The 20,831-nt window shown below is 43.2% G+C and overlaps 1 protein-coding gene across 2 annotated transcripts; it reads right to left on the bottom strand.

Annotated features, from left to right (window-relative positions):
* Nucleotides 1-219: 219 nt before the first annotated feature.
* Nucleotides 220-19,192, bottom strand: LOC118219809 (TBC1 domain family member 10A-like). Of its 2 annotated transcripts, none has more exons than XM_035403250.1 (10): nt 18,653-19,192; nt 16,457-17,496; nt 12,749-12,851; nt 12,104-12,211; nt 11,008-11,114; nt 10,775-10,889; nt 10,595-10,660; nt 10,240-10,429; nt 5,982-6,136; nt 220-5,620 (listed from the first exon to the last, which is right to left on the bottom strand). In XM_035403250.1, exons 2-10 carry the CDS (start codon nt 17,476-17,478, stop codon nt 4,712-4,714), a joined length of 2,775 nt encoding a protein of 924 aa, XP_035259141.1. In that variant the 5' UTR covers nt 17,479-17,496; nt 18,653-19,192; the 3' UTR covers nt 220-4,711. The 2 variants fall into 2 exon arrangements, with proteins under 2 accessions (XP_035259141.1, XP_035259140.1); XM_035403249.1 differs by having other exon boundaries at nt 16,457-17,500; nt 18,653-19,191.
* Between the last annotated feature and the right edge of the window lie 1,639 nt (nt 19,193-20,831).

Here is a 20,831-nt window from a genome sequence, read left to right as displayed (position 1 = left end):
TCCCATCCATGTAGACCGAACCCATTCACACATTGATAGGTTCAGGAACTAGCACTTAACAAAATATGTAAAGGCACCAGGGTTTACAGTTCGAAGACGATGAAGAGAAGGAGCACTGAATTTAAACAATCATGAAGACAGTTGTTCAGTGAAGTTACTGTATTATTCTTATTTATATTTACATTGTTATAATAACAAAAACCCACAACAACAAGGAAACTCAATATATTATTTATTATTAGTTTCTATCATTGTCATGATACTTTGTCAATATCAACAATTAAATACGCCACCTGAAGCTTTTTTATTGTATTTACTTTTAGGAATGACATTTTATTTCTTTTTAGTTTCCGGAACAAAAAAAAAAATCACAGCTTCTTGTAAACATTAAAACAATCCAACATACACCCAACAATGACAAAACATCCAATTCTTGAAATACCGTCGAAAGGAAAAACGAGAAGTTGAGTGCGAGAGGAAGACGGGACAAACCGCGTACAAGGCGCTAACGTCCGCGCCGTCCCCGCTCTGCCTGCTCCAGTCCCTCAGCCGCAGGACCGCACAGGGCATCCAGTGTGCCGATTCGCCTGCATCTCCCAGCTGCTTGCGCTGTCCCCTCACTCAAAGACCAAAGCCCTCACGCCAGCCATACATCAGGCTGCAGCTGCATTCAAATTTCCAGTTGCCAAAAAAGGCCACATTTCCACAAATCCAGCCGGAGTGCACGCACTTTCGTCTACTTAATTTTGTGTGTGTGTTGCGTACTCACTGGGCCCAAATCTCCTCAGCCACTGGGGGCGTTAAAGACCAAGGGTTGGCGGACTTGCCCAAAGCAGAGGGGGGTGCAGAGGTCTCTGGCAGTGAAAGGGAGTTCTGCTGGTGATCGCATGCAAGGGAGCAAATGTCACATCTGGGGATGGCTTGCATAGTCATCACAAATTTGGGTTTGTGGATTGTGTAATCACAATTCAAGGGAACAGGGTGGAGTTGGTCAATCCTGAAAATTTTCCTATTCCTCCTCCCTCATTTGCCTTCCCGACTACAATTTTAATGGCTTTAATACTGCATTTTACAATTTGGATAATAAATTAGGCATTGTTGTTATTGCTTTAAAATCTGCATTATGCATCTTATCTAGTCAGCCATGTGCCATCCTTGATTAATCTGTTTGACTGGGCAATGTAGTTTGAGGTATTAAGACCAGAAATCGGACCTCCAGGCTTGGAGTCGTGATGCAGATGGCTAGGCTAATAAGTGTACTGTCAGTTGTTGTAGATGAGCAATTACACAATTTACAGACAGAGGACTTACAAGACTACACAGGACCTACAGCAGGGGTGAGAATCATATGTCAGGCAGGAAATGTGCACCGAATGTGCAGCACATTCACTGAAGCTCTACTACTACAACATGTGACATGCAGTTAGCTGAGCGTGGCCAACGCAGCTGTGGATGGGCAGAGCACCAAAAAATGAACGCACTAGAACAACTTTACCGGCCTGAACTTTAAAACAGTAAACACTTCCATTTTCAAAGTTTGTTTGACATACAACTTCCATTTTCCCCATAGTTTGAACTATATGAACAGTACAGAATATTATTACTCCTGGCATTACAGTAACAAACTAACACTACTGATCAACTGCATCTTGTGATCAAATGGTGTCTAATGCACATGGTACAAACATTTGTGAATGACTGAAGTCGGTCAGAAGTTACTAATTCATTAGTTACAATAGTATGTATTTGTGAGGTTAGGTTTGCAATGCATGTCCCAATGCATTCCTTAGGATTAGAGTCCAACAACAGCCAAATGACAAATATGAACATAACCTCATTTGAACATCACATAGATTAATATTCGTCCTCTCCCTTTTATACCAGCAAAATAACAATGTGAGATGTTTCTCAGCTGAAGCAATGTAATAAAACCACATTACAACAATTTTTCTGGAAAAGTAAACATGTTTTTCTATTGCGCAATTTGTTTTTCTCCACTTTTCCCCCCATAGCAATTACATTATGTGCTTTTGGAATAGCATTTCGGAGTGTCAGCTAAACAGGAACAAACTTCCGGGATCTCTCCCCCATTGGCTACACAAGCATCTTAACTGAATACTGTCAGCATGCGTCCTCTCTCTATAAAAATCCTAGTCAACATTATTTAACATAATGGAATCGTTTTCAACAGTAAAAGTCCTTTATCTCAATTTTGTTCCGATTCATATTATTATTATGTGAATTATTTGCATTTATTTATTTTTAAATATTGGTGGCCAATGTGGGGCTGAACATGTCCAATTCCCACCCTAATATGAAATGTCCAATTAGCTATTTACAACCGCAGCTGTGTTCATGCATGTTCACCACTGCTGATTTGGAGGAGTGCAGACACCAACGGTTCTCCTCTGAAACACACAGTGTCACCAGCCTGTTTCTTTTCACACCACAGCTCACAGCTAAGCTCATACAGGGTTGACTCGAAGGAAGACATTTCATGTATGGCTTTGATATGCAGTCCACGGGAGCACTATGGGCCAGCAGGGGGCACTAGATAGCAATGAATGCAGAGTCCCTAACCGACTTGAGCCCTCTTGTGCCCTTGGCAACGCAATCAGCATTTGCGCATTGCCCTGTGGGGCTGCAAGCCGCAGTACTGGCACAGGCACGGTCTGGATTCCATCTGAAACCATGGGGCTCATCCGTGCAGCACAGTGTGGTGCCTAAACCCAAAGGGCACCCACCGGCCCATTACTTATTTGTATTTTAATAGTACTTGGGACAGGTTATCCCTGAATGCCAGGTTCAACTGCACCACAGTGTGAGATCATTCACTCTCATACCTCCTTACAAGTCCTGCAGCTGCAGAAGCAGTGACAGCTGTATACTAAAATAGACGCTGCCCCTTTCTGGTTGTACTCGGAAAGGACAGGGAACCCGAATCTCGAAGAATCTTGTTACATTACGAATGCTGCTGAACTGTTTCGGATTGTATAAAGAGAGAGTAATTTGTTATTGGGGCGCTGTGGGGGCTAAAGCATGCCGACTATGTTCTGCTACATTAAATATAAGACCTCAGGACTGCTGGGTGACTCATCGTGGATGAACTCCATGGTTTGGTGTCGAAACCACACTGTACTACAGCCAACAATCCTGCAGGGTGATAATAGAGCTGACTGTGCTGGCTCTAGTGGGGATGGGTTTGAGTCAGCACAAATCAACTGCAGGGGCTGCAATGTGTAATGAAGCAAGAGTTTGCAAGGGCATTACAAATTCAGTAGAAAAGGGGGGAAACCATGAACAAATGTGTCTGTGTTTGTTAGTGTGTTGTGTGTTTGTGTATGCACGTGTATATATTCCAGTAAACCAGGTATACATAAATAACATTTTAAAAAATATGAATACATAATACCTTAGATCAGCTAGTGCCAATGACATGGTTATGCCACATGAAACTATAGACAGAGACACACAGCAGGCCTTCTCATGGTCTGAAAAAGAGCCCTGCTAAAATCACATTAAGATATTAAAATTTTTAAATAACAAAAAAGGAAATCCTTCATAGCCTGATAAGATGCCATTGTGTTCCTTGATCTGTTTGCTTCATACATATTATCATACATGTAACAACACTGTTAATTTAGCTGCTCTGCATTTAACAATTGGGGAGTTATGACATCTTGGTTAGCAAGACTGGCTTGTTAATCTAGTCATTCTAGTCAGTTTGTTCTGTAAGACGTGATAATGCAAATTTAGCCCAGGGATCCTTTTATTTCCCTGGTCATTTAATGTACAATACACGCAAAAAATGTGACCGTAACGGACTTCAAAATGTTAAACAAAAAAAACGTATATTGTCTGCTCACAATACACAATGCTGAACTTCAGAAACAGCTTCAGGATAGCAGCAGTCTGAATGAATCTGTACCTGCACCAATATGAAAATCAGTTTTACCCCGTCTCTTGATAACCTCTGTCTCGCAGTCATGTGGTTTTTTGCAACAACAAAGTGTACTGCGCACAGTAACACACACACACACACACATATACACGCACACACACACATTGTTGAAAATGCTAGGAAACAGGGATGTCCAAATAAATATGCTGAAAATGACGGTGGAGAACAGTCAAACCAAACAACATAATAAACACTCATACATAATACAAAATAAATACATCTTTCAAAACAACCAATACTATAATCATCATTAATGACTATTTCGGGTTATGTGCTTGTGTGCAATACTTTTCTATGAAATTGCCAAGGCATTCCAGTTAGAAGACCTAGTTACGGGCAGGCTTGAAATACGGGGTAGAGGGCATACGGTACCCAAACATTTCCCATAAATGGGTGTACTATTTAGACTTTCAGTCTAATCTGTCAGCTGTTGCACAATACTTGCCCTTCATGCAGCTAAAAGCACCAGCCAAGCCAAGAAATCAGTCAGTTCTTTTTCAGGGCTAATAAGGACTAAACAAATAATCTCACCCACCTGAATGTGGGGTCATACGTTTCTAAAGGGGAGGTAAATATAGGACATTGGCTATAAGGGTACGCAAGTTAAAATGTTACCAATGTTAGCTTGTATGTGAAATCAATACGAATGCTGACCTTCATGGGAAGTGCAAGCAGCATTATAATGCCCTTTCATTCTTCTCCCTTCTCATTGTGTGTCAATGAGGAGATGAGCTCTGCTCCGCTGCCAGCTCAATTAGCATCTCTTGGAGTCTTGGCTCCGCTCTTCCCTTCTGTCTCAGCCCCGTCTCGACCTTTCTTCCCTCCTTTCTCCTTCTTCTTCTCCTTCTTCTGCCTCTCCTTTTCCGCCTTCTCTCTCTCCCTTTGTTCCCGAGCTCTCCGCTTCTCCTCCTCCTTCTCTTTCTTCTTCTCTTCCTTGCTCTTCTTCTGTTTCCTCCCCTCTTCCTCTCCTCCTCTGTCTGTTCCCACCTCCCTGGCCCGGACGGCAGGCCCTGGGGCGGCACTGGCTGGCGGAGGCTTGCCGGGATCGCGCGGTTTGGGCGTGGCGGCGGGGGAGGGGGAGACGGCGCGGGCTGGAGCCGGGTTTCGCGGCGGGTTCGGACCCTGCGCTGAGGTAGCGGCCTCGCCCCTCGGTGGAGGAGCGGCCGGGCTCGGCGCGGGGCCGGGGGCGGGGTCCTGAGCGGAGCAGGACTCGGAGCTCGCAGCAGAGCCCGGCCCCTGTGGCCCCTGTGGCCCCTGTGGCCCCTGCGGACCCTGTGGCCCCTGCGGACCCTGCGGACCCTGCGCCGGTGCCGGTTCCGACGTGGAGCTGCCGGAGAAAGAGCCCTTCTTGGACTGCGATCGGAAGCTGCCCGCCTTGGACCTACGGAAGCCCGGGAGCGAGAGGAGGCTGGAGGAAGCCCTGAGGGGCCCTGGAGACGGGGCAGCGCCCCCCAGAAAAGAGAAGCTGCCCCGTCTCGAGACGGAGAAGGAGGAGGAGGAGGAGGAGGAGGAGCGGAGCTTCAGCTCGTGGATCGCCCGCGTACCGTGCAGCCTGCGGCCAGGCTGGTGGGTGAGCTCCCCCCGGGACTCCCTCCACTTCTGCACCTGGATGCTGCTCTCCCGCTCGATAATGGCCTCCGTCACCCCCAGAGACACCACCTGCAGGCAGGGCACAGTCAGCAGTCAAGAACTGCAGTCGAGCATTAAATCTCAAATTCTGATGCACACAGCACTTCAGTCACATGTTCACAAATCAACACAGTACTACGGTCAATGTTCATCACGTGACCTGTCCGTCTGATGACCATAAACCTTTTGGTCTGGTTACGGCCCTGACACGGTCATGTATCAACACAGTCCTGCAAGCACCACGTATTAATACTCCAGTACTGAGGTTCCGCGGTCATCTGGGAAATCTCCGAAAGCAAACCGTTCTGCTTGAGTCACTCTGCCTATCATTGTTGAAAAATGCTGAACTGCGTCTCTGGGGCGACTGTCACACTGTCTGCGGCTGACGTACCTCCTGCACCAGTAGGTCCTCCCGCAGGCTTTCCAGCGGAATGTTCCGGAGTCGCTCCATGGTCTCGTACATCCCCTGCAGCTCCCGCAGCTTCTCCACTGAGCCCAGCATCTGCTTCAGCAGCACCAGCCCCACCCGGAACACCACCTTCACCCCTGAGGCAGAGGAAAGACCATACATGGGGCTGTCAACCATTTAAAAAGTTACTTTTTTCCTTTTAATTGAATGAAAACATTTTTCTCCTCTTAATTGAATGAACTAGTAAGACAATCAGACATCAATTTGCTGATCCTATCATGTGAACACAGTGTATTCTTTATTAACATTTTAAACATTTTTTTAGTTAACCTGCTTGCAATCTCACGCTTAGATGGTAAGCACTCATCCAAATATATTGCCGTGCAGTGAGATTCAACAGAAGCGTGCAAAAGTTTGGCTGCAGTTTGCAATATAAAAACCCCAGTAACCGGCCACAAAGTGCAACCGTGTACAGTGAGCTTGCCCTTTATTATCAGTCACAGAATATCAAGTGAAGAATTCGAATGCACAAAGAGTATCCCTGCATATGCCGGTCAATCCAATAGAAAATCTCAGTGGTAATAATGATAAATTAGAACTGAGTTAACTGGCCAAAACCAATCAATCAATAAGACATTATTGGCCAATACCAATGCAGAACTAATATTACTGTGCTTACGTAATAAATGTTAAACTGATCTTTCTGAAATTTTAACAAATCATGTTGGCTACTACAACCTGTCACATTACATTTAGTTAACATTTCTTGTACAGTTGCACCTATATGCACTAGGGATGTATCCAAATCTGAATACTGTATTTGGGAAAGCACGAATAATGCAATGGAAACAGATATTCCTTCTACCCGAAGTTGCTCATTATTATTCGGAGAGAGAGAGAGAAAATCTGGAACTCCAGCACATAGCAGCTATCATAAAGCGAGCTGGCATTCAAAACCCGTTTCAGAGGGTCTTAGAAAGACGTTATGTCTACACTGCATGACCACACCATTTAAAAAGCAAGACAGTGCTAGGGAGATGAATTTGATTGACTTATGGTTTCATGCAGTTTTATTAAATAATGTAATGACAAAAAATGTATGGTATGCATGGTATAAACTAAACAAGAAGGAACTATTTTTTCTTGATAGAATCATTGTTTTCATGGAATTAACGATCAGAGGTTTTTGCTTAACGACGGTGCAAATAGAACTACCAACCAGTGTTTTGCTTGACAACGGTACAATGATATGCCCAAATGCCCGCGGAAGAATATTTCACTTTCAGCTGATTAAATCTATAAAAATCAATACATATAAAAGTAGCCATATAGCTATAGTCATTGTTGGTAACCCGTTGTACAAGCGGAATAAACCTCTCCGAGCTGTCCCGTTATTGGAAAACCCTCTGAAACGGGGTTTGAATACCAGCTAGCTTAATGATAGTGTGACGTCCGGGGGCTGTTCCCATAAGCCCCTTTTCCACCGTAGGGCCGAACGGTTCTGAGCACGAAGAGGAACGGTTCCAATGGTGTTTCCACCTGGAAACGGTTTGTCACGGAACGCTTACAAACCGTGCCCAGCACGATATTTCCGGCACGGTTAGACTACCATGCTCAGTGCAGCAGAACCATATGGCTGTTCCGGCAGGCTGCGCCGGCAGCTCCAGAATGCACGACGCGCAGATTTTTGTAAATAGTTTGTGTGGGACTGTAAATTGTAAATACGTAAATTATCGTGTGTAAATATGTGTTCTTGTGCTAGCTGAATTGTGTTTGTTGCTTTTAGTTTAGTTTAAAAAAAATAGGCGTTGGAATAAATATAAATAGCTATGTGTTACCCTGAGCGAACCAGCGATGCTGTAGGCTACAGGGGGGCTTCTCCATATATATACATATATATATATATATATATATATATATATGTCTATGGGCTTCTCTGCTGTTTGCTATGGCGAAGTCTGAATCTGAGGATGGTCTTACTTCCTAGTTTGTTCAATAGAGTTTCATTGAGTTGCGAACTGCCTACGAGCAGCTCCCTGATAGAACGTTGTCACGCTACAATAGCTTTGGCCTCACTTGTTACCTAGCCTATATTAAGATTTTTGGTTTTAGGTCAGAATGGTCTCATGGCATGCTTGCTGTCCCGGCTAGCTAGCTAGCTAGATGACTACTGAATTGTCTTCAAAACAGCGGTCACTATAAACACAATCGTTCACAAAAATGTGTCCCGTAGCCATTAATTAAATCAACGCCTATTCTATTGTCCAAATAAGGGACGATTCCGATTTGCAAGATGCGTAAATAAAACTAGCAACAGTAACTAGAAATGTAATTCAACGTTGCCATAAATTGTGAAATTGGATATTGTAAAGGGGAGGGGATGGAACAACAATTCAAAAGCGAAAGAATAATGTTGCTGTTTAAACTGCTCTAGAATGCTGGATTTTGTAGCGCATTGATTTTAGAACTGTTAAAAGGCCGAGGTGTCCCTTTACTGGGAAATAACACCCACCCTTGGACCAATCAGAATCGAGTATTCAGCCAAGCCGTTGTATAATTTCCGATAACGGGACAGCCCGTCGTGTTTATTCCTTAGCCTACATAACACCGTTAACAAAACGGCATTAACAAATCACTGCAAGCAATGACATTCTGTTTATATCAACATTAGACATTACAAAAGGGCGCATGCCACTGCACCGTCCAAAATGTAGAGCCAGGGCAAGATGAATTACCAGAGTTGCACGGAAAGGTAGCCCGCGTGTAACTGTTGTGAATGTCAAACGTTGCGAGGTAATGCAAAAGCTTTGCGAGGGAACGCAAAGTAGCTCAAAAAAAAATCCCCACCATGACCCTTAGGGAGCTCTGTATTTTTTTCATCAAGTCTAGGTTTATTTTTCTTCCAGTCCAGTTTTTTTTCCAGTCCGAGTTTTTTTTCTTCCAGTCCAGTTTTTTTTCTTCCAGTCCAGGTTTTTTTTCTTGCAGTCCAGTTTTTGTTAATTCCAGTCCAGTTTTTTTCCCCTTCCAGTCCAGTTTTTTTTAAATTCCAGTCCAGGTTTTTTTTCTTCCAGTTCAGTTTTTTAAAATTCCAGTCCAGGTTTTTTTTTCTTCCAGTCCAGGTTTTTTTTTCTTCCAGTCCAGTTTTTTTTAAATTCCAGTCCAGGTTTTTTTTTCTTCCAGTCCAGGTTTTTTTCTTCCAGTCCAGGTTTTTTTTTCTTCCAGTCCAATTTTTTTTTAAATTCCAGTCCAGGTTTTTTTTTCTTCCAGTCCAGTTTTTTTTCTTCCAGTCCAGGTTTTCTTTCTTCCAGTCCAGGTTTTTTTCTTCCAGTCCAGGTTTTTTTTTTTTTTTACCTCGCAACAAGCTATTTCTCAGTAAAAGGACACCTGGGCCTTTTAACAGTTCTAAAATCAATGTGTTACAAACTCCAGCATTCTAAAGCAGTTTAAGGGGAGACAACACCGCCAAAAACAATGATTTTGGTTCCATATGCCAATTTTGACATTTTTTGATATTTTGCTTTGTCTTAATAACTTTTGGTATTTCAAAGCATTAAAAAAAATTTCAGCTGCATCTTCCATAAAGTTCCATCCAATATGAAACAAGGCCTTGCACAGGCTTTTTGATTAATTAACCAAATCTCCTTTGAATAAGCATTACTGAAAGAAATTCTGTAGCCCAAGTTAGCACACCTGAACCCTCCTTTCATCTTATAAAGTGATTCATTTTTCCAAAAAAGTTACCTCCTGGAAATACCAGCACTGAATTTACCTCCACCCAATACTGACTCAGTGAATCACTGAGAATAACTGGCCTCCTCCCTGCATTATGAGCCTGCTCATAACCAAACACAGAGATCTTCAGGCCAGGTGCTATATCTGCAAGGTTGAATTTTACCTTGTCAATGTCAATATGTAAATACTACACGTGGTGTGATGTTGCTCCAACGAACTGTTGTTTGGAAAACAAATTTTATATTGCCTTTTTAAAGTCTATTTGGTGCCTGTATTGCTCTATGGTCAACACATTATGCATTTAATATGCAAAATACAGTCTTTAACAGTCTTTATTTCACAGTCTTTAAATAACTGTTGGGATAAAGCATTAGTTGATTAATGGCTCTAATAAACATGTTAATAAGTTAATTGTTACAGCCCACATATACGAATATATATTTACTCACAAAGGCATTATGAATGTAATGTGCAGCAAAAAATAAAATAAAATAAAAACCCTCCCCACCTTCACAGAAGAACATGTCCCAGACGCGGAGCACGCAGGCCCAGGGCAGGCTGCGGGAGAAGATGCACATGAACCACTCCGTCATGTACAGGATCGGGTCGATCTTGAACTTCTTCAGGTGGCGGTAGGCCATGGGGCAGACGCGCCGCAGGAGGGAGAAGAAGATCTCCCCGTCCAGCTGGATAGCTTCCTTCAAGAAAGATAAGAAAGAGATGAGCGCTACGAGCTCAAAGACAATCTCCCAGTCCGTTAAACCAAGTTCCTGTAGTGCTTTTCAATGACTGGGACAGAGCCACCAGTGTGGTTCCAGCATTCGTGCTGAATGAGCAGAGAGGGAGGGAGTGCATGTCCTCACCAGACCAGCGCTGTAGTATCCAGGCAGGTACTTCTCACAGATTTGTACCAGACACCAGAAGGCTTGCTAGCAGATGAAGAAAGACACAGGACACAAGTCAGCGCGCATGGAGGAACGCGTTCTAGCAGAGCACCAATCACATTCGGGCGTGATGAAAGCGGCCCGCCCCCCCCCGCTCACCTCTGCGGGCATGTGCATGAGCAGCACCGCAGCCACGGGGGCCTGGGCCTGGCAGTAGCCCTCCTCAGGTCTGTACACGGTGTAGGCCTTCAGTATGCGATACAGGTCCTGCTGACTGAGACGGACAAACAGGGGGTCAGTGCTGTTTGAGGCGTAGCGGCAGGGTTCTGCACATTGCGCCCAATGACGGGAGACCATTACGCGCTGTGGGTGATACTGCGCTGGCTAATTACCCGTGGCCACCGCGAGCAGCAAACATCTCATGGAAGGGGAACTGTCTGTGCAGGTCCTTCTCTATTATGTCCAGCCACTTGTGGTCTCCCTGTTCCCTCTCCAGCTCCTGAAACAGATACATAAACATGTGAAAAAAAGAGGTGCTGGTTCGGCAAGATACAAATTAAACATGAAAGCCAGCAACAGCCGGTATTTCTTGAACTGCATACTCAGTGTTTCGCTGTCGCTTCATCAGGTTCGTCGCTCCTCATAGTATAGAACGACTCAAATGGTGTATATATACAGGTGAACATACAGAGGTGCATCACGTCAGTCCCCTTACAAAGAGTCCATTAGAAATGATCACAATCAATCAATTAGTTTAAACTTACAACCATTGCAATCAGTCAATGAGAAACCAATCAATCAATCAAATCTACAACAATGCCACTACAATGCATGTACCACTTTGCAATCTGACATTCTGGGGATTACAAGATCTGCACTGAACCAAGAAAAGAGGACGAACAAAAGGGAAGAAAAGTTAAATAGCTACAGTATATACAACGTACATACTGTATACATATACACATTTGGGCAAGATGCCAAACCAACTCTCATGCAATTGCAAACAACAAACAAAATGGACAATATACCAAACCAGAGCAATAAAGCCACACAAGTATATCTACAAGCTTATATGTTTACAGATACAAACTTCAATCCTTAAATATGGATTGTAAAATGACTGATATGACATCACACTGATTCAGCTGCATTCTGTCTGAGCTCCATGCAGACGAGAGGCAGGGTGCAGAAAGCCGAGCTTACAGCCCTGATAACAGGATTACAGTGCGGCCCTTCTGTGGCCAAACCTACACACCACAGAGCACATCTCACTGCACACCGGGTTACTGCATACCTCCTCTGTCAGGTGTGTTGGCTAGAGGTTCAGTCTGTGCTGTTTAATGTTAATAACGTGGTTTATTAAACGAGCTGTTCAGAATTATTTTTCTTTTACATAATTGATTCTCAATGTACCTATCCTGACTTGCATTCAGTTTCGCATTTGTCGGCCTAAATGTAAAGGCAGAATTTGTCTGCAAGCTCAGGTACCTCAAACTTGCCAGGGTTGGAGTCTAGGAGCTCCTTGCTGTTAGACAGCAGCTGCCAGGCCTTCGCCCTGAGAGAGGAGGGGATCCCCTTCCTGCAGCGTAACTTCACCTGAGGGACACACAAACGCAGACTGGTGGTAATGGCCCACAGAAACACACGGACCAACGTTTTCCTTTCAGTAGAAATCCAGACACCACAATTGTTCTGTTTAATTGAATAGGTTCACAAAACTGACGAGACAGAAACCCGTGACGGTATTAACACAGACATGCAAATGTACAAACATAGACTGAAGATAACTTCCAGAATGGTGAAAATGATCTTATGCTAGACCACGGTCTGCCCATACAGTGAATGTTCCATAATTTGACAAAATCCTGGTTGAAATAACATAGCACTATCCTTACTTCTTAACCTCAATATTACTTCACAGCAGTTATAACAAGGGTGTAAGCCCTTCAAACTGAATGACACTGTAACACTGCGGTCAGCTAATTTAGTGTTTTTGTGTTGCATGCATATGTTCGTCTTTGCCACTGTTCTCAACTTGGTATAAGCCATTTCAGAAATAACAGATTTTGTCCACATAACACATTCTGACATTATTGGAAAGATATCCAGAAAAACACACAGCGAAAAAAATACCTTTTGGAAGCGATGCAAGACCCATTTATCCCAGTGGTTGAACATGTCTAGCCATTTCATCTCTCTCTGTCTTGCAACATCCACTCTGGCATCACTTCTTTCACTGGTATGCAGAGGGAGAGAGGTTTAGTGTAAACCATGCAAGCAGATTTTACAGGAGCACCTCTACTATGCAGCACCCTCGGAGAATCAGAGGTGCTGGAAAGCATAAAATTCTGCTAGAAGAGCACACCACAAAGATAGCACAGGAGCCATATTAGCACAATATTTTTGTTTTTCAAAGCTGATTTACTGTTTTATTGCTCTAAGGCCCCTCCAGCTGGCTGAACATCGGAGTTGGAAACACGCACGTACAAGCAAAATTTGTGATGTCACAAATATGTTGAACCTATCATGGTCCACTCTGAACCATGACAGCAGGAGAGCGATGTGGCAAACTGAAACCTTGGCACACAGAAAGCTGACTAGTTGTGTGTAGTGACATTGTTGTGATGGTGTGTTGCAGAACATGGCGGACTGTGCAGATTTAGGAAGCAGTCCTGAGGTAGGATCTTTATTCCACTCATTACCAAAGGAGCTCATTCTAAAACAAAAATGGGTGGAATTTGTTCATTAAAATTGCATGGATGTACCTGATATCACAGAGGGAAACCATGTTTGTAGCACACATTTTACAGATCACTGCTTCCAGAACCTCATGCAGAGACCAATGGGTCTCACAAAGAAATTGATTTTGCCTTCAAGTTTCCAGTTTGCATATTTATAAATTCTGGCATTCTCAATGAGGGTAAAGGTGTAGAGATGCTACTAAGCCATTTTCAGTAGTTTATTATTCAGTAGCTTAGTAATTTGCTGTTTTAAAATACATCTGGAGGGGCACTTCAATATATTAAATTAATTAATAGATATCCTGCGCAGCCGGAAATGATTGAAATAACTTGTGCTACTACAACAATAACAAGTTTTTGATGTTTCCAACACAAATCAGTGGGCGATTGCCACTAGGAACAACTACATGTAAATTACATGCACTAAAAACAAGGAAATAACAGAAATGGGAAAAATGGGGAAAGTCACAGAACTGCCCAAAAAAAGAGGCAAACATTACGGATTCCGTGACAACCACAACTTCCATGACAAACATCCAGTCATAATTATCAAATTTAATATATTAGGCTACCTACAGTAAATCAGGACAGGGGTCATGCTACCTCACTCATCCTTCACATGCCCACACACCTATCAATTAACCGAGTGTCATTGACAGCCTACATATATCTGTAGCTTGATTTGCCAATATCTGCCCATATGCATGCGGGCATGCATGGGTTTCAGAAAAAGGGCTGGTGGGCATGGGCAGTTGGGCAAGAAAAGTTGCGGATGCAGTTGGGTTGGGGAAGAAATGTTGCGGATGCGGTTGGGTTGGGCAAGAAAAGTTGCGGATGCGGTTGGGTTGGGCAATAAAAGTTGCGGATGCGGTTGGGTTGGGCAAGGACAGCTGCGGGAGTGGGCGGGTTTGGCAAGAAAAGCTGCAGAGGGTGAAAAAAAAAAAATTATGCCCATGCAGGCTTCTAAAAGGTATCATAACGCAGGTCTCCATTCAGTGTTATCCTAGTGCCGTATTGGTTTAAGCACGGGATGTCTGAAGATACACGCCAGGATGTATTTTAGATTTTTTGTTTATTCTATTTTACATATTACTAATTATTCCCTCACCTGTGAGTCTGTTGGAGAGGTCTGTGTTGGCTGATCACATAGTTCAATTGCAAAAATGTACGGACCAAAAAAAACAACATTTCTGGGAAGTAGACCATTCCAGAAAGTAGAATGCTAGATAGTAGAAGTTCTACTGTATACTGTTCAGTATCAATGAAACAGTGAAGGTCAGTACAATAGCGAAACAATGTATCAACAGTGTGCAGCCACACATCACACAGTAGAGTGAAGCAGTGGGCTTCACTCCAAAGTCAATTATAAATAAGAAAATAATCATGAAAAGCAGTGCATTTCACACTGCCCCAGCATTTGCCATGTTACTTCTGTCCTACTACAGCTTGGTATGATAGAAATCTTTACTACAGCAAATGGTTTGGGAGAAATCTCTCAGAACTCAAGAGCCTACTCCACCTACAGATCAGAGGTGAAAGAACTTGCACAATGCAATTCAAGAACAGGCATGTAAATAAAACACTCCCCTCTTAACCAACTTGGTAAATAATACAGTACTTGGCGAAAACAGAACCCCAAAGAGCTTGGTTTTAAAATGGGATTCTCATGTGACTCATGATTAAGTTTACAAACTGAACTCCACTGCAGTGAATATTACGCTGTGCATCACACTCAATACAGTTGACACACGGGCACATAGACAAATGTGTGTTAGGTGGAGCGCTTAATTACAACTGTGATGGATGGATGGGAAATGACTGTAATGAGGTAACCTGAGAGCAGCCATGTTGATGCACGATACAGTGAGCAAATGACTGGAGTAGCACTCAGTGATGAGTCAGAGCCTAAGGTCTCTGAGCGACATGGTCATGAACACATACTAATATAACTGTCGCACGCCAATGTGACACCCCAGGCAGGGAGAATGCGACAGTACCGGGGAACACCGTTTCTGTCGCATGAAGAGAGAAAGCGCACACACACACACACAAAATCAAATAAACAAACCACTTCACCCTTCCCCCACACGGGTTACAGGCAAAAACAATGAACTAAAACAATAAGCTAAAATAACAAAGACAAAAGAAAGTAAAACAGAGCAGCAACTTTTCAGTTCGCCTGCTCTGTAGCTGACCCGCTTTCCTGGCCAGGTGCAGCTCCCCCAGCATCCCAGCTGAGGATTGCTTTCTTTTTCCAGTGCTCAAAATAAAACAAAACGAAAATCATAATTGCGCTCTCGGTGTTAGCTCCCGGTCTCAGCCCCGAACTTTGGAGAGCAGCACACCTTTAAGCACCTGGGCTGATTAGCTAACGCAGCCCAGGTGCGTGTGCTCTCTCCACCAGCCGGTGCAGGTGAGACCAATCCGCCTCTCAGGCGGACCGACTGCCCCAATAACATATCTATGCGATGCTCGTAAATCAGCATATGATTATCTTTTATGCATCAATAGGTCTTCCAAAGCAACATATAAGAGATTTGACAGAGGAGTGGACGTGGGTTCCGAATCAATAGGTAGTGAGTTTGAGGACATCTTGCATTTAAGAAAAACAAAAAGGTACCCACTTGTAGCTCTCAAATGCGATATATATTTCTCATGTTCATGCACTGGTAGTAACTCATCTCCTGACCCATGCTGCACTGTTTTAGCAGAAAAGAGGTACTGAGAGGGAGTCAAAGGAAGTGAAAAACCGTATCAATGATAACGGGTATAAACCAATATTGTAATATTTGTTCTTCCAGTCTGCCAAAAATATAACATGCTTGTCCAGTTTAATGTATAAACCTGCATAGTTTGAGCCTACATTAAGGTAATTCTATCATTTTCACCTGCCTATCCATTATGCTTGGTGTAGTGGTGTTGCCCCTTACAATATACTGTAGCATCCAATTCATGTCTGAAAATCATCACCAAGTCCCTACTTTCCTTCTAGCATTTACATGTTCTCTCATTCCTATCCTACCACTACTCCTAATGGCAACTGGTGTTACTGTCCAGTTTTGGTGTAACGGTAACATTTCCAATGCCATGTCCAGCTCACCTGCCCTCGCTGTACTGCGAGCCCCCCAGGAAGCCATACTTGTCGGTTCGCCTGAACACAAGTCCGCTGACTTCGGAGTCCGAGCCCAGGGAGCTGCAATCTTCCCCCAGCCCTGACAGGGACTCCAGCGTCCCTGACATTAGGCTGGCGGACTCAAGGTAGCTCAGGGTGTCCGGTGCTGGCTTCTGGTGCGGATTGGGCAAGGAGAGAGTTGCAGGAGACTCCTGGATGCTTGGAACTGGGGGAAAATGCTGTATCTTGGGGGTTACTGGGGGCTCAAGATTTTTTGGGCTGCTTGGGGGGTCCCGTTTTGGGGAGGAATTGTTTTGAGAGTCAGGGTTTTGCTTCAGGTTATCATCCAATTTTGTTTCTGGGGAATCTTTTGCAATTGCTGAGGCTGCAGTTGCATTTGAGGTACTGTCTGAGGGGAGCAAGGAGGGATGGAGAGCTGTTGATGCTGCTGGAGGGCACAGGGGCTGGGGTTGACCAATAGGACAAAAGTTCTGGTTCACTTCAACATCTGGGTAGAGATTAGGGGGAGGATTAACACTGGGGAAAGGGCTGTGCTGTTCGCCCACCCCCTGCCTATCTGCAGCTGACCCATCTGGCTGACAGAAGGTCATTACTAACGCCCCCTCCTGTGTGCATTGTGCTTCCTGCCCTAGGACTGAGGGTGACAACACTCCTGCAGCCATGTCTTCTCTCACAGGCTGTTCTTTCTGTGCTTCAGAGCATTCAGCGGGTGAGGTGACTAAACCTTCCAAAACCGATTCCTGAGGGGTAGAATTAGGTGACACTGATGAAAACCTTTTCCCATTTGACTGAAGTTCAGTTTCATTTGCAGGGGATGCCAACAATGGAGGGTCGCCATACAAGCCAGACTTTGGGACAGGGGTATATTTGGGGTGGTCTGAGGGGGTCACTGGAGGAGGCTGAAGATCTGATGAATTAGATAAGGATGAATTTATATGGGCATCACCCAAACCTGGGGGAGAGGGAGTAAGGGTAGAGACTTCAGCCATGACTGTTTCTTGCAGCCACTGCCTATGTAGGAAGCAAGGGGAGAGTAAGAGAAGGAGAAGGTTACTACATTATTTTCATAAAGAATATTATTCAGCAAGTTGAATACATTTCAACTACATATGTGTTATGTGTGACAGTTTAACTACATGCATGTTACTTATGTGTGACATTCCATAGATTAAAGGTTCAAGTCCTTCAAAGAGCGGTGCAGCCTTATCATAATCTTTCTACTGATCGATAGGATAATTTCAGTCATTACTTATTAAACAAATGAAATCAATTTAACTTCATACGCCCTGACCTGTAGAGAAGCACTCCAAAATAATCAGAGCAAAACAGCAAAAAATGTAAAAAATACTTTATGAAACCGTACATGGGACTGGTGTCTTGAAATGGATGGTGTACTACAACATTGTAGTGCAACTTGTAGCAAAACTGGCCATATTAGTAACGATATTTAAATTATGTTTGTTGTGCCGTACTTTCAGCATTTAAGGGTTAATAATGACTTAATTTAGACTTTTTCGATGCTGGTACTGATAATTAGACTAAGCTTTCAGGTGAGGTATACTGTAACTTTGAGTCGGATGGGCAATGGCTAAGAAAATATCGGAGCTGGCTCAGGCCACTAATCGGCTTCTAAAGCTACCGTGTATGTTCCAATACTGTAATTTTGACACTTAATCCTTGCTGCAAAATTTGATAAATTTTCCGTTTCAGAACACGACAGTCAGGGAAATACTTGGTTCACTGTCCCGCGGTCATTACTTTGTAAATAAAAATAGTAGCGATCAATAACGATTGGCACTACCCAACTACGCTAGTTAAATTCAGCCTAGCTACCGAGCTAGCCAATAATCTGACACCGCACCAATGTTTACGGTCTGTCATTGAGCTCCGCTAGCAACAATGTAGCTAGCAACCTAGCTATCCATACGTTTATGCACGTAATTTGGCGTTAGCAAGGTAATGTTGCCATCACACTTTCACATCCTTCTACACTACTCCTAATTGGCTACATAACTTATTTGTCATCATCATCTATGCCACTCATTCAAAAACAGAAAATATACAGTACGACCAACTTTACTGATCCACTCCGTTCCCACTAGGCCCTCATGCCAGTGCCCGGCCTTCCCTTACTACTTCGTCCGGCTCTAGTATCATACTCACCCACAGGCACAAATGCACAAGGGTGCTGCTTCGGCCGGTAGCCGGTGAATGTTACTCCATCGGGCCCTCCATCACAAGCTCAAACCAGCATACCACGGCTGCTCCAGATGAGGCGGAATGAAAAGAACAGAGCGAAGAGAAAATGTGATGGGTAGTGAAGACAGGGAAGCTGGAAAATGTTATTCTCCTACTAGCAAACTAGCCGGGTAGCTTGCTAGCTAACTGGCTGGCTACATTTCGAATTCGCATCGTTCGCTAGCTGGTTAACTAGCTGGCTGTAATCTATCTATCCATCACTGCTATTTACGAAATCGAGTCTTGTTTATTCATTTGTCGAGTTCAGTGGTTTGTATCTTATATCCTTTTTTTATCACTCCGTCCCTTTTGAGTCAGTCAGATTTTTGCCACTTGTGGGGTTCCACCAGTGGGTTCCACTCTCCGACCACATTTCCTATGACAGTAACATGCGCGCTCTCGCATCTGCATGCAAGCAGATCAGATCAGTCAGAGGTCCAAACGAATTGGCAGCGCGCCACGAATAACCTGTCTTGCACGCGTAAAAGTAACAGTCTTATGTTGTGACTAGAAAATTTATCTGGTGGGACACTGCTAATCCGTGAAATTATCCCTACTAGGGATTCTTCTTTTCATTATAATTGTAAATATACCGATGTGCACGTTTCTATCTGGTATAGTATACATTATATCAACAAAAACACATTTTCAACGTACAAAAATGGCTAGGTGAGCCATTTTTGGGATCTTGCATGGTTGGCTCTCATGCTGAACTGTAGTAGTGATGAAAGATGAGATTGAAGTTTCCATAACAAGGCCTTGTAAATAAAAAGCAGGCAGTGATAATTTCTCTCGTCTGTGAGGGACAACCAGGCAACATTCTGATTCAAGTTGCAATGATGCATCAAACATTTATCTCCACTAATGAATCTTAAGGCACTATGATACAATGCATCTAGTGACTTCAATGTAAATAACATCACCATAGTCCAAAACTGACATGAAGGTTGACTGAACAATTCACATTTTATGAGTTTGTGAGACATGTGGCTTGTTTCTTTAGAATAAACCTAGCTTAAGTTTAAATTATTTAGGAAGCTCCTCAATATGTGATTTGAATGACCGTTTATCATCCACCTAAAAACCAAAGTATTTATAAGATGATACCCTTACAATCTGAGACCCATTTAAGGCCTTAATGCCTGAATCTATATTCTAGTGAATAGCATATATTTGTCTTGTCTGCATTTAGTACTAATTTAATATCAGTGAGAGCTAACTGTAAAGCCTGGAAATCTGACTGCAGATGGGATATTATTTATATAAATAGTAAACAGGAGCAGATCCAATACTGACCCTTGTGGAAATCCTTTATATACAGTTGCAAGAAAAAGTGTGAACCCTTTGGAATTACCTGGATTTTTGCACCCATTAAATGTAATCTTCATCTTATTTTAAGTCACAATAATAGACAAACACATTCTGCTTAATCTAAGCACACACAATCAGTTGTACTTTTCATACCTTTATTGAACACATCGTCTAAACATTCACAGTTCAGGCTGGAAATACTATGTGAATCTAATAACTGGTAGGACCTCTTTAGCAGCAATAATCTCCACCAAATGTTTCCTATAGCTGTTGATCAGACTTGTACAATGGTTAGAAGGAATTTTAGACCATTGCTCCTTACAAAACTCCTTCAATTCATTGATATTTCTCAGAATTCTTGCATGAACAGCCCTCTTCAGGTCATGCCACATCTCAATTGAGTTAAGGTCTGGACTCTGACTTAGTGATGCCAAAACATGAATTTTCTTCTGTTTAAAGTATTTGCTCATGTATTTTGGGTCACTGGCTTGTGGCATCACCCAACTTCCATTAAACTTCTGGTGATGGACTGCTACCCTGACATTATCCTGTAAAATGTCTTGACACGATTTTGAATCTCATCTCATTGATTGGAAGACAGAGACTTATCTTTGAATTCTTCAAAACTCTTAATTCAACCACGGTAATACAAACAAACAAAGGGAGAAAAGTAGGAACACAAAGGATGATGAAAATTATGAAATGAAAACATTAGCAGAAAAACTGGAGAAGGATCTTGTTGGAAAACATGGGAGCCACAGTTTACCCTTCTGAGGTGTCTCACATTGTAGTG

This window comes from Anguilla anguilla, chromosome 2 (genome assembly GCF_013347855.1).
Source record: "Anguilla anguilla isolate fAngAng1 chromosome 2, fAngAng1.pri, whole genome shotgun sequence".
In the NCBI taxonomy this organism is placed as follows: domain Eukaryota; kingdom Metazoa; phylum Chordata; class Actinopteri; order Anguilliformes; family Anguillidae; genus Anguilla; species Anguilla anguilla.
This window is presented reverse-complemented; position numbering and strand designations above follow the sequence as displayed.

Coding starts and splice junctions, on each gene's coding strand:
- LOC118219809 (XM_035403250.1), bottom strand. CDS start 17,478: ATGGCTGAAGTCTCTACCCTTACTCCCTCTCCCCCAGGTTTGGGTGAT. Junction 11,115..12,103: donor CCAACCCTGGCAAGTTTGAG/GTACCTGAGCTT, acceptor TATCTGTTTCAG/GAGCTGGAGAGGGAACAGGG. Junction 6,137..10,239: donor GGACATGTTCTTCTGTGAAG/GTGGGGAGGGTT, acceptor CCTCTGCCTCAG/GGGTGAAGGTGGTGTTCCGG.